This window comes from Phoca vitulina, unplaced genomic scaffold, assembly GCF_004348235.1.
Source record: "Phoca vitulina isolate PV1807 unplaced genomic scaffold, GSC_HSeal_1.0 scaffold30, whole genome shotgun sequence".
In the NCBI taxonomy this organism is placed as follows: domain Eukaryota; kingdom Metazoa; phylum Chordata; class Mammalia; order Carnivora; family Phocidae; genus Phoca; species Phoca vitulina.
In genome coordinates, this window is record NW_022589733.1 from 23,778,384 (window position 1) to 23,793,089 (window position 14,706).

Consider the following 14,706-nt stretch of genomic DNA (forward strand, 5'->3'; position numbering starts at 1 on the left):
CCACCTCAGCACATCTTGCTAAGAGACTTTTCTTGGGACAGAAGCAAGAGCAGAGGGAGGCGAGGCATGCACCAGGGTAAAGGTCTCACTTCCAGAGCTACCCTTCTGTGAGAGAAACTCAGTTAGAGGGAACAGTCCTGTTCTTGACAGCCTGCCTGCATTTCTGATTTCCTGTACCGCAGGGCCTCCAGCCCGGGAGAGTAACCTCCTGGTGCCTCTCGAGCGTTGTGGAGCACACTGAGTATGACTCCCTGAGATACTGGAGGGAGCTGACAAGGCCAGATGAGTTCCCTGGCTACTGTAATTTTCAGCAAGTGCCTGAAGTCTTGACCTTGGAACCACCCACCCCCCTGCCCCCCAACCCCATCACTGGCTGCTTGTTATTGTCCACGGGCTAGACACCAGAAGAGAAGAGGAAAAGGTCCATCATCGGCTCCTCCACTAGGGCCATGGTTTCCTCTTCTTCATTAACTCTCGACTAGCTGATTTATCCACGACTGACCCATAAGGCTAGTAATCCATGAGGCCCAGAACCTGTGTTGTTCCACCAAATGAGGGACCAATGGATACAGTTGAGCTGCAGGTTCAGATGGTGCTGGGCCCCCTGGAGGTAGAAAACTGCTCAGGACACTACCTGGGACTCTCAAGAACCGGTCACCTGAAACTACTCCACGCAGGATGATGAAATGCTTTCTAGCAACAAGCAACTGAAGATACTGGCAGAATTATCCCTTTTATTCTGACTATTTCTAAAGATGACAAATGTTTCAAGAATCAAACTCCTTTTCAAGCTTCCCGATTTGTTGCAGACAACTAAGACAAACCCAAAACGTCAAGACACATTAAACTACGGAGATGTTTTACGTACACTGGGAGGGAGAATGCACAGATGGAGAGTGGTACGCGCACACTCACCAAATGACGAATGTTTGTCCTATCCTGTAAACCACGCCAGACACGTCGGTGGGGGCCTGCGTTTAGATGACATCCCCAGTTCTCATTCCCAAGCTCCTGCAGCCCAGGTGGGAACTCCTGGAGGTGGAACATCTGGACCAGCCCAATTCAGTCCCACCATGGTGGTAGCAGGGGGCTGTTGCCTGGACTCCAAGAGTTTCAAGTTTTATGAGGCTAAAGAATCCCAGGACAGGTGCTGAGAATCAGGAAGACCCTAAGAGCAGGACTGAGGGGACCAAGCAGCTTAGCAGCTCCCCTTGGTGACTTGAAGTACCCTAGGCAGGGGGACAGAGCTGGCTTCTGGACCCCACTGCCTCCAGGAAGGGTAGCAACAAGAAAAAGAAGAAAACCACAGTATTCAAATATATGCCAGTCAGATTAGACAAGGAGTAATTTGAATCAACTGATCCACACACTGACCCACTTTGTATCGAACACATTTCAGGGGAGACAAATGTTGCGTAGGTCCTGCAGCCCATGTGGACGGTGGCAAAGGAGGGGCAGGGCAAGGAAGGGCGCCATGGTCTATGTGGACAGTTTTAGGCACGTGATTTATAATACTCTGTGGACGTCTAACAGGTTAATAAAATATATATTATATAAATATATCTCCTACTGTACACGCCACCCTCTTGTGCAGCCACTGTAACTCCATGCCCCAAACTCAAACCAAGGTGTGCCAGGTTGGACCCTGATGCTTGCACCCCTCCCTTTTACACTCCAAACCTGTTATCCCACACTGGAAGGACGAGGGAGGACGGCCAGGAAGACTGCTTCCATAAAGCTCAGATTCTGGAAAGACTGATGAATCATCAAAGTACAACGTTTAGCCAATGCCTACTACAGTGGGTTATGCAGCAAATGGACAGAAAGGGGAAAAAAACAAAACAAAACACGGAGAATAGGCTCCATCTTTTAACATGGTAATTTCCAAGTCCTCTCCACAAAGAGGCATAAGGGAACTTGTCTGGGAAGGTGGCATTGAGCCTGCAGAAGGGTCACATTGGACGGCCAGTCACACCCTGAGACCACGCCTAAATCTTTATAAGCCACTGTCTCTGACCTGCATTGTTGCCTGAAACATAAAGCAAAGTGAATCAATCCCTGCCCCTCCTTCCTGCCCTGAGCTCCCTCCCCCGCTGTAGTCACTGTCTCCCAGCAGGCCTTCTAGAGTAACTGCTATCCCCCAGCAGGGTCAATCCAAATGTGACTGAGTCCTGTGCTAGCCTGGAGGAGGATGATGCCTGGGGATCCTGTGCCTTGGGACTCAGAGTCCAGCCTCTCGGTGCAGATCAAGTGGCTGACCAGCTTCACACTCTTCTGATCTCCTCCCCAACCCGTTTGCCCTTGGCCCAGGGAAGCTCATGCTTGCTTTACTTCACTGAAGTGAGGAGATCATAGAAATACTCATGGCCTTGGGGTCGTGACCAGCAGTCGCTCTGTTAAGGTGGGAACTGGAAGGCATCACTGTTTCAGCCCAGAAGAAAACAAGACCCAAAGCAGGCTGGTTAGTGGTTTCCCACTCCTCGGTGAAGTCCATGGCCCCCACATAGTCCAAAGGTGCTTTTGAGAAATGAGCAAGACATCCCAGTAATAGCATATTGGGTGGTGTGTTTTCCCCCTAAAGTCCTGCCTTCATTTTACAGTCACAGAGAAGAAATAACCCCATTGCCCAATCAAGCCTGGAGGAGATGTGTTACTATATACATTTTTTTCTTTCTTTAAAAATTTCTTTTTCTTTTTTTTTTTGGTTTTGTTTTGTTTTGTTTTTTTTTAAAAATCATTTGAGTTGCAGGTCAGGTAAGTTGGTTCTGGAAGTATTGGTAGTTCCATTGGTATGAGAGAGACTTGTCTACGGGCAGGTAAACCCAAATTTGCCAACACAGGCAATAACCAGAGCGGCCAGCTGCAGCTGCTGCACAAACGGTCGAGGAGGAGGAGGAGGAGGAGGAGGAGGAGGAGGGCACCATGGACACGGGCGAAGTCGGAGACGGGACAATGCAGAGGACACCTGCTGCTGCTCTAACATGGGTGTTGGTGCCACCTGTGAGAAGAACCAGGTGAGTGGGCACACTATACAGGAGGGCTGTACAAACTGGGCACCGGACAGGTAGTTCCTCTGGCGGTCAAGGTGGCTCTACCTGTCCTTGAGCTCTCGTGTTACCCGCTTGGTGATACGTCCACACATCAGGCCAATCAGGAACAATATACAGATGCTCCCACTGATCACAGACAGAATGTAGTTCTTTGATGGAGATGTCATCACTTGCATGGCGAGGTCAGAGAAGCCATCTGCTGGGGCCACCTGCAACGACACACCGCAGCATCGGCCTCTGAGAGAGAAGTGGGCTAGGGCGGCGCCAGCTCTATGTCGCCCCCCTCAATTCTTAGTTTAGCTTATGCCATTTCTTTTGGGGAGAGAGGACAAGGGACAAGAAAATCAAACACAGAGCTACAATTCCTTTTCCTGATAATACAGGCATATCTACTGCACAAAATTAGAAAATACAGACAAATACAAAGAGATGGGGTCTCATACCATCCATCATGGTGACCGTCACCACCAACCTGGCAGCAGCCCTTACACTGAAGACCTGGCAGAGTGCTCCACATGGCTTTGCTTTTTTCCCAACGGGGCTCACACCTGGCGTGGAGCCCATGGTGGGGTTTGAACTCACCACCCTGAGATTAAGACCCGAGCTGAGATCAAGAGTCAGACGCTCAACCAACTGAGCCACCTAGGTGCCCCACTGACATGTTTTCAATCATTTAGTCCTCATACCAATCCTTGAAAGTAGATTTTATTACTCCCACATTACAGCTGAAGACCCAGAGGCCCAAGGGGTGGGAGGTGGTTACTTGCACAATGTCACAGGTTCTTATGTATTCGGATTTATTTTTAAAAACACAGAGAACAGTTGAGATTGTGTTGGATGCTGGTTCTGTATCTTGACTTCTTTTCACTCACCATTAAATCGTGAGCACTGCCCCCCAGCAGAAACACTGTGCAAACATGACTCAGGCCGACTGAACACACTGCACCACTCCCACAGTCATGGACTTGCAGTCTAGCCAGTTTCCATACTGTGCTCCTCTCTCTGCTTTCTCGGATGGACCTCTATGCAGCCCCCGAGAGCAGAATCAGGGCCCAAAGGCTCCCCAGGCGCACAGGGACAGGGACCTGCTCTTCTGGGTCTCACCTTAGCCTGGGTGCCCGAGAGCATCTTCCCAGAGACATCTGGCTATGTCTATCTGCTTCTCTGCGCATCCCACAGAGCGGGGAGGTTTCAGACGAACGTGATCTGCGCGCTGACATTTGCCGGCACCAAGCCAGCAGTGGGGTCATGGCAGCAACGCTTCGCAACTGGCTGGCGGAGAGGCTGAGCAAGGGAGAGACTGACCTGGCGCCTCTCCACTGCCTCACTTAACTGATGGCTTCCAAGCCAACTCGGGTCCCTTGGAAGAAGGGGTGAGGGACGTGCTTGCTACTTGGACAGCTGTGATCCCGTCCCTTCATTTCCCTTACATCTAGGTGTGAAGACTTTTCGTGGTCCTTCCTGTTTGCCTGTTACCTTGACCTTTCAAGTGGGCGACAGGAGGAACTGGTCAAGAAAGTGGGCGCAGTTCTTGTGATCACTCTCTTAATCTAAGGCAACTGGGAATGTCCATCCCGATGTGGGTGACACCAAGAGTGTGGATCTAGAAACCTGACTTTCTCACTGAGGCCAAGTCATAGCTTCCATGACCGTAAAGTGAGGAAATAATCAACCCACTTACCCTGCTGGGTTTCAAGGTTCAAGCGAGGTAATATGGCCATCAGTGTGTCTTATACACCACAACGCAATGTACACATGAGAAGAACTGTTATTCTTCTCGCTGAGGCTCAATTTTTGTAGGAAAAATCTCCCCCGGCCCCAGTCTGCCCAGGTACCACACACATTCACCAGTGTCCTGATGTCTCTCTGCCCAATTATTTCCCTGCTTCAGCCTAGCTGAGGGCCAGGGCTAGTCTCATAAACATATGCTCCTCCCAAACACTGGGTCAAGTCAGAAAACCAAGCTTTCAGACAGCAGTGGCCAGCCCGCTTGCTTTCCCATGGGCATGACGTCTGGGTTCTCTGCGCATGGCTGGCTTCAGTCCCATCCTTTGGGTGACTTGCTTTTCCGTGGCGGACTATGGGCAATGAAGAGAAAGCGCTGGCCCTGGCACAGCCTGCGGACACAGCCCCGTGCAAAAGCAGTTGGGGGCTGCAGGCTCAGGGAAGCTGGGGTGGCTTTTCGTATACCCTCCCTGCTGGTCTCGCAGCAAGGACAAGACCAGTGGAGAAGCTGGGGAAATGACAGAGAGATGGCCGTTTCAGGAGATTCTCTCGGTCCTTACCTTTGCAGCGTAACTCCACATTTCAATCCGGTCATTGAGGCGTTTTTTGCACTCGGGTTGTAACCTCACCCGCTTATCCTCCAGGGCCTCCATGAGGCAGGACATTTCTGTGGAAGAAAAGGGATAAGAAGAGTCTGAAACTGTCCAGAACAGAAATTTCTGTAAGGTTGGGAGAAGGGGACCTCACCACCAGAGAATTCAGATTTATAGGCTACACAAAGTTAAATCCATTCTAGGAAACTCGAACCAAGATTTCACATGAAGAAGAATGATATTGAACTTCCAAGGCCAGCTGCCCAGAGACTTTTAAAACCGCTCTCATTTTTACTGGGCACGTCTGGCTCGGAAACAACTTTCTACCTGCCCAGGATCCGCCCAGTGTGGCTACTGGGAAAGTTGATGAAGCTGGTCTAGTTTGGACAAGGGGGAAGAGGGCCATGATGATGACTAAGTTTTGCTTCCCTGATAAGTACTCAACCTTCCCTTTTCATCAGATCCGTACATCTGGGCATGGCTAGGTCAGTTCAAACCCAAAGGACTATTCTTAAATTCATTCTGCCACAAAAGCCTAGTTCCAGCACCAACCAGGCCCCCAGAGGATGCTGTCTGTGTCTGAGCTGCAGCTACAGAAGAGAGTGGCTGCAAGTGCTCTCAGAGGGAGTCTGAGAGAGAGTTCAGAGACTGTCAGAGTCAACAGTGACTTACGACGCCCTCGGCCAGGTGTAATGGCTGCACAGTGGTGTTTAATGTCCAGGGCACACGCTGTATGAAGGACTGGGTCCACAAAGATGTCTGCTTTGCTTTCCTTCAGCATGTTTAACACTTCCTAGGAAGGGAAAATCATCGCAGAGAGAGCTTTTATAGAGGAAATGCATCAGATCTGTTATCTGCAAATACTTTATATACAAACAAAATAGTCAAGGAGGGAAGGCTGAGGGTTAGCAACAGAACTTGTCGAGATAGGTGGCAATGTGGTGATGATGAAAAGAATGTAGATTTTCAGCAAATGATTTAATTCCATAAATACACTTGGGAGACCTAGTGTAAGCAAAGCTGTATGCTCAGTAAAGTGTGGGGTTATAAAATCAGATTTGGGTTTTGGCAGTCTGGCATGCCATATTATTAAATACTAAGTGTTAGTATTTATACTGGTATAACATAGCTATTTTCTTACTTTAAGAAGACTGAAAAATGTGAAATCTGAAAATCAGTAATATGCTATCTTAAAATTCCCAAACAACGGTCAACATTTGCAAAATGTTTCACTTTACCTCCATTATCCTCAAAAGAAAAAAAAAAAAAAGACTGAGAGAGCATAAATTTTACTGCAAGAACAATTCTTACTGAGTTTAAAGATGTTCCGAACAAGAGGAATATAAAAATGATGGAACTGAAATCAGCTCTGCAGTCTCTCCATTTATACACGATGAAAGAATAGGAGGTAAAGACAGGCCAGAAATGCTTTTTTGTTCTTTTAATTAAATTTATTTATTTACTTTAGAGAGAGAAAGAGAATCTATGCTGAGCCTGACGCGGGGCTCAATCCCACGATCCTGAGATCATCACCTGAGCTGAAACCAAGAGTCAGACGCTAAACCGTGCAACCTAGGTGCCCCTAGAAATGCTTTCTTAAATAAAAATAGTTTGCTTTCAATGGAAAGACTATAGTCCCAATAAAACAACAATAATAAAAACAAGAAAACAAAACCCGAAACTCAAATATTGTTCAAAAAGTCCTCTTCAAAGTTAAATGGGATCATTTGATGACAAAGCAGTCCAAGGAAAATATCTGGATTTAGCTTTCCGCCAACTCCCTCCATTCCTCAGACCGTGTGCAATCGGAAGCATTTCAGCAGATGAAAAGATCTGTGTACAGTAGTCACAGTGACTCAACAATGACATCACTGAAACACTTCTCAAAAAAAGAAAAAGTTTTTTAAAAAAGATCAGATAGATCATCTCAGTTGCAGTTTTACAAGATAATGTATGCTTAGCAGTCACATTTTGTTAACTTTGTTTTTATGTGCTATTTCTGAAATGACTTTTATGGATGCAGTGTATGTACTGATATGTTGGACGTGACATCTTGCTCTCGGCAGTGTACTCACAGCCCCTCAACAACGGCCTGGTTGTGGGGATGAGACATATTCACAAATAATTAGTACATGTAAAAGAATACTTAAGGTATAGGTGATTAATTGTTAAGAACCCAATTAAGGTTTTCTAAGAGGGAACAGTGTGTAGAATTCTGGGGAGGAAGGTTTAGATGCTATCACTGAGACGTCAGAGGACAGCATTGGAAGGAAAAAGAAAAAGGAGTGAAAGCAGGCAGGAAAAGGGCCACTGATGGTGGTGGTTACCTTCTTACAAGTGTCTGTCTTGATTTTGAGCAGGTTAACTTTGAGGCATTCCTCCACTTGACCCGTCTGCTCTTGGGCTGCTGCCTCTTCAGCACACAGATTAGAGATCTGTTCAAGAGACACATGAAACACAAGGCCATCTCTACTCTCACCAGAAACCTTGTCTCTGCAGCCTGTAGATCTGGTGGTCCTCCCACACAGAGCCACAGGTCCTCTCAAACAGCTTCCCGATGGACGTCACTCCCCTGCCTCCTGTACGAGCTGCCAGGCCCCATTCTCCTTCACAAGGACTGGCACACAGAGTCAGCGTACCCATCTTTATGCTGTCAACCCTGAGTCAGACTGTCCCAGGATTGGTCACAAAGAAGGCTATCCTTGATGACACAGGAGGAAGGTGATATAACCAAGTGAAATACTAAAAGCAAATGCTTTAAAAGGTTCAGGGTCAACTCAGACTCACAACTTGGCAGCACGTGTGCGCACGTGGTATGCACGCACACACACACACACACACAGGGGTTCTAAAACACAGTCCACACCAAAGATTAAAAACTTAGCTTTCTTTGGACAGCTGTATGAGTAAGCTTCTTTTAAAAATCTTTAGCTATGATCTCCTAAAATTGACATATGTTGAACAAAGTTCTCCACATGGCCTTTTCTAGCTAGGAAGTCAAATAATTTCCAAGGACAGGCATTTCTTTAGTGCTATTAGAAGAGCACTTTATCTTTCTGGCAAGTCTCAGGGTATTCTAGGTTGACCATCAGAATAAGGAGAAGGGAAGAACAAACTATATGGAGACATATATAAAAAAAGAATACTCTAGTACACGCAAACAATGAACTGTGGGACACTACATCAAAAACTAATGATGTAATGTATGGTGATTAACATAACATAATAAAAAAAATACCAAAAATAAAAAATAATAAAATAAAATAAAATAAAAAGAATACTCTAGTACAACAGAGAAACACGGAACCAACACTGTATAGTGATAGGACCAGTGCCAAGTCTAATTCAGTGTCACAGGGAACCAGAAACTCAAACAATGGAGAATCCAGAAGATGGGCCTTCAACTATCCTGGATTCAAGGCTGAAGGGCAAGAGAAAACAGGACTCTTCTCCAATAAGATTTCTCTGACCAGCTCTGTTCATAATCAGTTTCGTACCCAAATCCTACCTCATCTGAGCAGTGTAGCTGGAGCTGAGGATCTAGTCGGTAATCCAGAGCAGACTCCTGGATAATAATCCGTATCTGGTCTTCGCAGTCTGAAGAAAGCCGCTACATGTGACAAAGGGAGACTTCATCAGCCTATCAGACAATTTCAGCTTTATTTATTTATTTAAAGATTTTATATTTATTTGACAGAAAGAGACACAGCGAGAGAGGGAACACAAGCAGGGGGAGTGGGAGAGGGAGAAGCAGGCTTCTGGCACAGCAGGGAGCCTGATGTGGGGCTCTATCCCAGGACCCTGGGATCATGACCTGAGCCGAAGGCAGATGCTTAAAGACTGAGCCACCCAGGTGCCCCACAATTGCAGCTTTTTATTTGGCCCAATTTGGGAAGGTATGAAAAAGGTCTTGGGAAAGTAGGAGCAAGCTAGGGACTTCCCAAGAAAAAATGACCAGGAGTCGACGGGCCTCTACAAGCACACCTCTGTGAAGAGTCCAAGCCAGTTTATACCTGATCAGCATATCTCAGCTTGAGGCAAGAGATGACTTGACCTTCCAGCTCTGAATCATCCTTGGCCTTAGTCAGGATACCATGGCAGAATTTAGGAATGTCAGCTTTACAGGCTTTCCTTAACACAGGGTTTAGGCGGTAATCTGGAGTGGAAAGTTATAAGAACATGATAAAATATTCCACCTGATTCACAAACATTAGAGATCTACCTTTCAAAAGGGGGCATATTATGTCACTGACCACAAACAAACCACTGATTTGTTTATTCGCTAAATGTTTACCGAGCTCTCACTATGCTATTTTTAACCAGCAACAGAATTTAATGAAAGAGTAGAGGTGGAGATGGAGCCCCAGGAATTCTACTTTGCAGCAGCTCCACGGGCTCTGCTGGTACCAGTATTCTTAGTAGTTGTCATGAAGACCAAGCAGCCATCACCAATGTTCCCCATAACAGAGGTTTTGGAAAACACTGAGATTACCTGACTCATCTTACCAACTATGTTACAAGGTCTTGCAACTCAGAGCCGAAATTTCTCTCTTCTAAAAGACATTACCCATATATTCTCCTACCACATGCAGGAAGTTTTGTTAAAGCTCTAGAGTTTTCAAAGAACTCCAGCCCTGACTCCTGTCTCCTCTTTCCTACGACTTCCATTCTGTTCTCCCAGATACTCTTTGAAGAAAGAATAAGTCGTTTTGCTTATTGCATCCAGACCATTCCCTTAAAACCCACAGACAACAAAACACCTGTAGTTTAATAAGGCAGGTATATGCCAACTCAGTTCCACTGAAGCCCCACTCAAAGGGACGGGGAAAGCCAGGCCATGATGTTACCTGTGTTCTGGGTGATCTGGCGCTTGGTTATCATCTGTTTGCATTTGGGATCCATCAGTTCACTGTTTTTATTTTGTTTCAAGCACTGCAACATGGTTTTGGAATCTGCTTCTGGACAGAACCTCTGCAAGAAATAAAGTTTTACAAAAGTAGTTATCCAAATACGGCAATTAACACCATCCATACCATTCTTTCATCTATTGGAGTGCTAACGACAAAATCGGCTTGAAGATATCACTCGGTGCAAGAGAAACAGCTAAGTCTGAATACACACCCAGCCTCAACTTCCCTTTTCTTCATCTATTCTCTACTATATCGCTCATAGTTCTACTACTCTCACCGTTTCCTATTTTGCATAGGACTGACTCTGTACCTACATGGCTATATTACATTATACGACATCTCCTGAGCTTAAACATTGTTTAAGGATGAATGTGATGCCATACCAGGTGGCCAGGTAGCCCTCAAGCCGTATCTACCCAATCCGAACAGGGAACTTAAAAATTACACACCAATCAATGGGAACAAGAATGTGGGGAAAGGACCAGTCTAGTTCATCTTTTAACTACGGGGGCTATAATCCTACCAGTCTGTGCAGCTAGCCCCTGTACACGTGTTACTGTCCTTGAAGCCAGAGAGATCCGTTTTGGACTAATAATAAATTCCATCTCTATGTGCTAATCAACAGTCTATCTGCTAATCACAGTCTACTGATATCTTAATATAGGTTGGTGACGTGGGTTGCTGACTGGCTTTTATAAAAGTCATCAAAATCTTACAAAACTACCCCAAATCAGAGTCTGACATTTCCACTTTTACATAGGACTCAAATCTACCAGGCCCAGCTAAAGACACTTCTAACTTTCACAATTCTCTTTGGTATCTGATAGAGTGAAAAATACCATTTTATTTTAAAGTAGTATTTTATTTAAGTAAATTATAATAAAGCATTTTGTTTTATTTTATTTTAAATAAGGCATCAGAACTTTAAGTTTAATCTCTTCACATATGTGGAAAGATTGAGGAACTGGCATCTAGGTTCTCAAGTCAGCCCTGCTGTAGAGAACGCTCACTGGAAAAGTGTATGAAACAAAAGAACTTGTAGAACAGAAAAGTCTTTCGATTGCGGAAGGACGATGATCAGGACACTTGGTGGTGGCTTTTTCAGTATACCTACCACTACCCGCTCTCAAAGACTAATCATGTATTTCCTGGGTATCTATTCACTTGTGCCTTAGGTCAAGGTGAGCTCAGTTAGCTTAGCTCAGTGGTTCTTAAACTTGAGCCTGCATCAGAATCACCTGGAAGCCTTGTTAAAACGGACAACTCTGCTCCCAGAGTTTCTGATTCAGTAGATATGGGGTGGGCCCAAGCACTGATCAGTTCCCAGGTGATGCTGAGGGACCATACTATGAGAACCACTGTCTCATCTGTATAAAAGAGGTTGAATGAAAAGATTATACAAATTTACTCCGACATTTAAAGAAGCTTATGTTGTTATTTTTACTTACCCTGTGTTTACCCCCTTGGTTTTGGATCCCTTACCTTTATCATCTGCTTGCAAACTCTCATGAGTGTATAGTCTAGTTCTGGGTCCATCATCTCTGTCTCCTGTAGCTTAAAAACTTTCTGGTGGCAACGGGTACTTAGCTGCTTCTTGTTTTCTTTCAGACATTCAATAATCTAGGGCACAAGAATTATGGTCGTGTTAAGGGGTGTATCCTGGCTTGATAATCCAAGAGTTCTGACTACAGCCTTCAGTTCTTAGTGCATCCCCCATCTTTTGTTCCATTCCGAATTCCTAGGCAATAGGAATCAGAATTTGCTCACCAAGGAGAATTAATCAATTTACAGCTTCAGGGCTAAGAGTGAACCAAACTGTATAAAAATAATGGATGAGTTGAGCAGACTGCACTGGAGTCTAAAAGGAAGGAAACCCACTCAGATTCCTGGTTTCTTCTGCCTTCCAGCTCTTCCTTGTCCAGATTCCTTCTGGAGCCCACATTAGGCTCTCTGCCTTTCTCTGGAGCAAAAGCCCTGACTAGACAGTAGGCACGAGCTAGGAGGATCAGTTTAACTCACCATTTACCACATGAGAATAGAGCATTAGATGCCAGACATGAAAGAGACCCAGTCCTTACCCCTGATAAATACAGTCTCACAGGGCAAACTTTTATAAACAAATAACTACCAAAAAAAAAAAAAAAAAAGAGGAGTGGGTTAACATAAAAGCATAAAGTGCCACACGATGGATTTTAAGATAGTGAATTAAGTGTATCCTGAAATCTGCCGTTCCCTACACCAACCTTTTAGATATTATAAACAAATGATAAAGAAGGGAAACAGACGGGAAGCTGTAGTAACTAGGGCTGTACATAAGGTCAGGAGACTTCTAGGAAATCTCTAAGGCACAACCAAAAATCGCCAAATAACTGAGAGGGAAAAGTAACAGATCAATTTAAAAAATGCATTTAATATCCTTAGAATAATACAGAAAGAAATGGTAAACCAGAATCAAGAACAGATGGTTGTGAAAAGAACCAATTATGGATCTTGGAAACAAAAAATAAAACCCAACAGGTGGTCTCTCTAAAGAGCAGAACGGACAGAACTAAAGAATACATGTTTTCTCTGCGAAGTGGAACTGAGGAATTACCTCAATGCAGTACAAACAACAAAGAAATGGAAAGTATGAAAGAAAAAGAGACATGGAGGACAGATTCAGATGTTCCAGAAGGAAGGAAAGGGCAGTGTTTGAAAAAACAATAACTGAGGCTAAAGCACTATGGCAATGCCCTGAACTACACAGAAAAGGTAGCTGAATCACTGGAAGAACATTGAAAGAAAAAAATCACTCGTTTGCACTTCATTCCTGACAATTCTGGGTAGGGCCCTGTTCTGTGCATTAAGGAAACAAAGTTTCCCAGGTGACTCTTATGTTAACAGAGTAAGAACTAGTTAAGAACTTCTGTGTAATGGGCACAGAATAAGGGACTAATCAATTTTGGAGGTGCACGGTGTTAGGAAAGCTATGGAGAGGAGGAAGCATTTGAAGGATCAGGAAGAGCTTCTCAGGAAGACATGGTGGGGAAGGACAAGGTAACCTGAAAGAGGGAAGACAATGAACAGTACATCAAGATGAATGCAGGTAAGGAACTTCCTTTGGGAGAAGGCTGATATAGCTTAGGAGGGGGTGATTAGGCTGGAGAGAATGTGAGGAGGCTCATCCCACCAGCAAAGAATTAATTATTAAAATGTTACCTTCCCATTTTCACAATTAGAAAATAAAAACAGACAGTCACCTGAGCATTGCCATACTGCACAGTGGAACAGTAGTTCTTGATATCAGTCTTGCAAGCTTCATACAGATCTGGTTCCAGACGGATGTCCTCGGTCTGCACGGGAGGGAGCCAGCATGGAAAAAGGAGCTTATTCTAAACTGGGATGTCAAATGTTCTACATACTCATGTGTTGACCGGATCTTGTCTAGTGACCACAACTCCTACCCAGCAAAGCAGCAGCAGTGTGGCCACCACAGCACAAGGAAAGCTTGGATTTAGTTTCAATCCTGCCACTGACTAACTAGATGGCCTTGGACTTTCTTTGCAAAACAAAATGCTGTCACCTGCCCGGCCCCTTCATAGGACTGCTGTGAAATGAAATTAGATCATATGATGTGGAAACCACTTCAGAAAGTCAAAACCATCATATAAACGTAGGGTTCTACTTTTATTATTTTATCGAAAGGGCAAGGTTCAAAGCTAGGGACCCAAAGTCTCAATTGTAACTGGACATCAAGGCCAGCTCCACTTAAACATAATTAGCATTGAATCACTCCCGCCCTATGGGAAAATCTGGTAATGCACCTTTTGCGGTATTATTGGTGGTCGGTATTCATTACTAGATTTTGCTTAGACTGAGGTGAAGTATGATTCACAATACAGAACGTATTAAACATACTTTTAGCTGTTTTCTTAACATGGTTTAACCTCAAAAGTAAAGTAAGAAGTTTCCTTTTACAGTGCACACTGCAGCTGACTTGCCAACAGCTGTCTCACCTCAGGATCTGTAAGCTCATCAGTGCACGGCACTCCCCTGGAGACTGCTGCTGGTCAGGGAGTGGGCACAGATCTCAAACTGAAAGATGAAAATTGAGGGAGGGGTGCTTGGGTGGCTCAGTCAGTTAAGCGTCTGACTTGGGATCAAGCCCCACGTCAGGCTCCCTGCTCAGCGCCTCGGCCCGGCTCATGCTCTCACTCAAAAAACAAAAACAAAAACAAAGAAACCAGGGCGCCTGGGTGGCTCAGTTGGTTAAGCGACTGCCTTCGGCTCAGGTCATGATCCTGGAGTCCCTGGATCGAGTCCCGCATCGGGCTCCCTGCTCAGCAGGGAGTCTGCTTCTCCCTCTGACCCTCCCCCCTCTCATGTGCTCGCTCTCTCTCATTCTCTCTCTCTCTCAAATAAATAAATAAAATCTTTAAAAAAAAAAAA

General features: G+C 45.1%; 1 protein-coding gene across 1 annotated transcript in view; it reads right to left on the minus strand.

Moving 5' to 3' along the window:
• Positions 1–2,729: 2,729 nt before the first annotated feature.
• GLG1 (golgi glycoprotein 1) overlaps positions 2,730–14,706 on the minus strand; it is a 148,962-nt gene continuing 136,985 nt past the window's right edge. Inside the window, exons 18-26 of the mRNA XM_032424500.1 lie at positions 13,518–13,610; positions 11,761–11,898; positions 10,216–10,339; positions 9,382–9,524; positions 8,877–8,978; positions 7,696–7,803; positions 6,041–6,161; positions 5,336–5,442; positions 2,730–3,259 (exon numbers count right to left, since the gene is read on the minus strand). Of these exons, the coding sequence (XP_032280391.1) occupies positions 3,092–3,259; positions 5,336–5,442; positions 6,041–6,161; positions 7,696–7,803; positions 8,877–8,978; positions 9,382–9,524; positions 10,216–10,339; positions 11,761–11,898; positions 13,518–13,610 (1,104 nt within the window). The 3' untranslated portion in view covers positions 2,730–3,091. The remainder of the gene's footprint in view (positions 3,260–5,335; positions 5,443–6,040; positions 6,162–7,695; positions 7,804–8,876; positions 8,979–9,381; positions 9,525–10,215; positions 10,340–11,760; positions 11,899–13,517; positions 13,611–14,706) is intronic.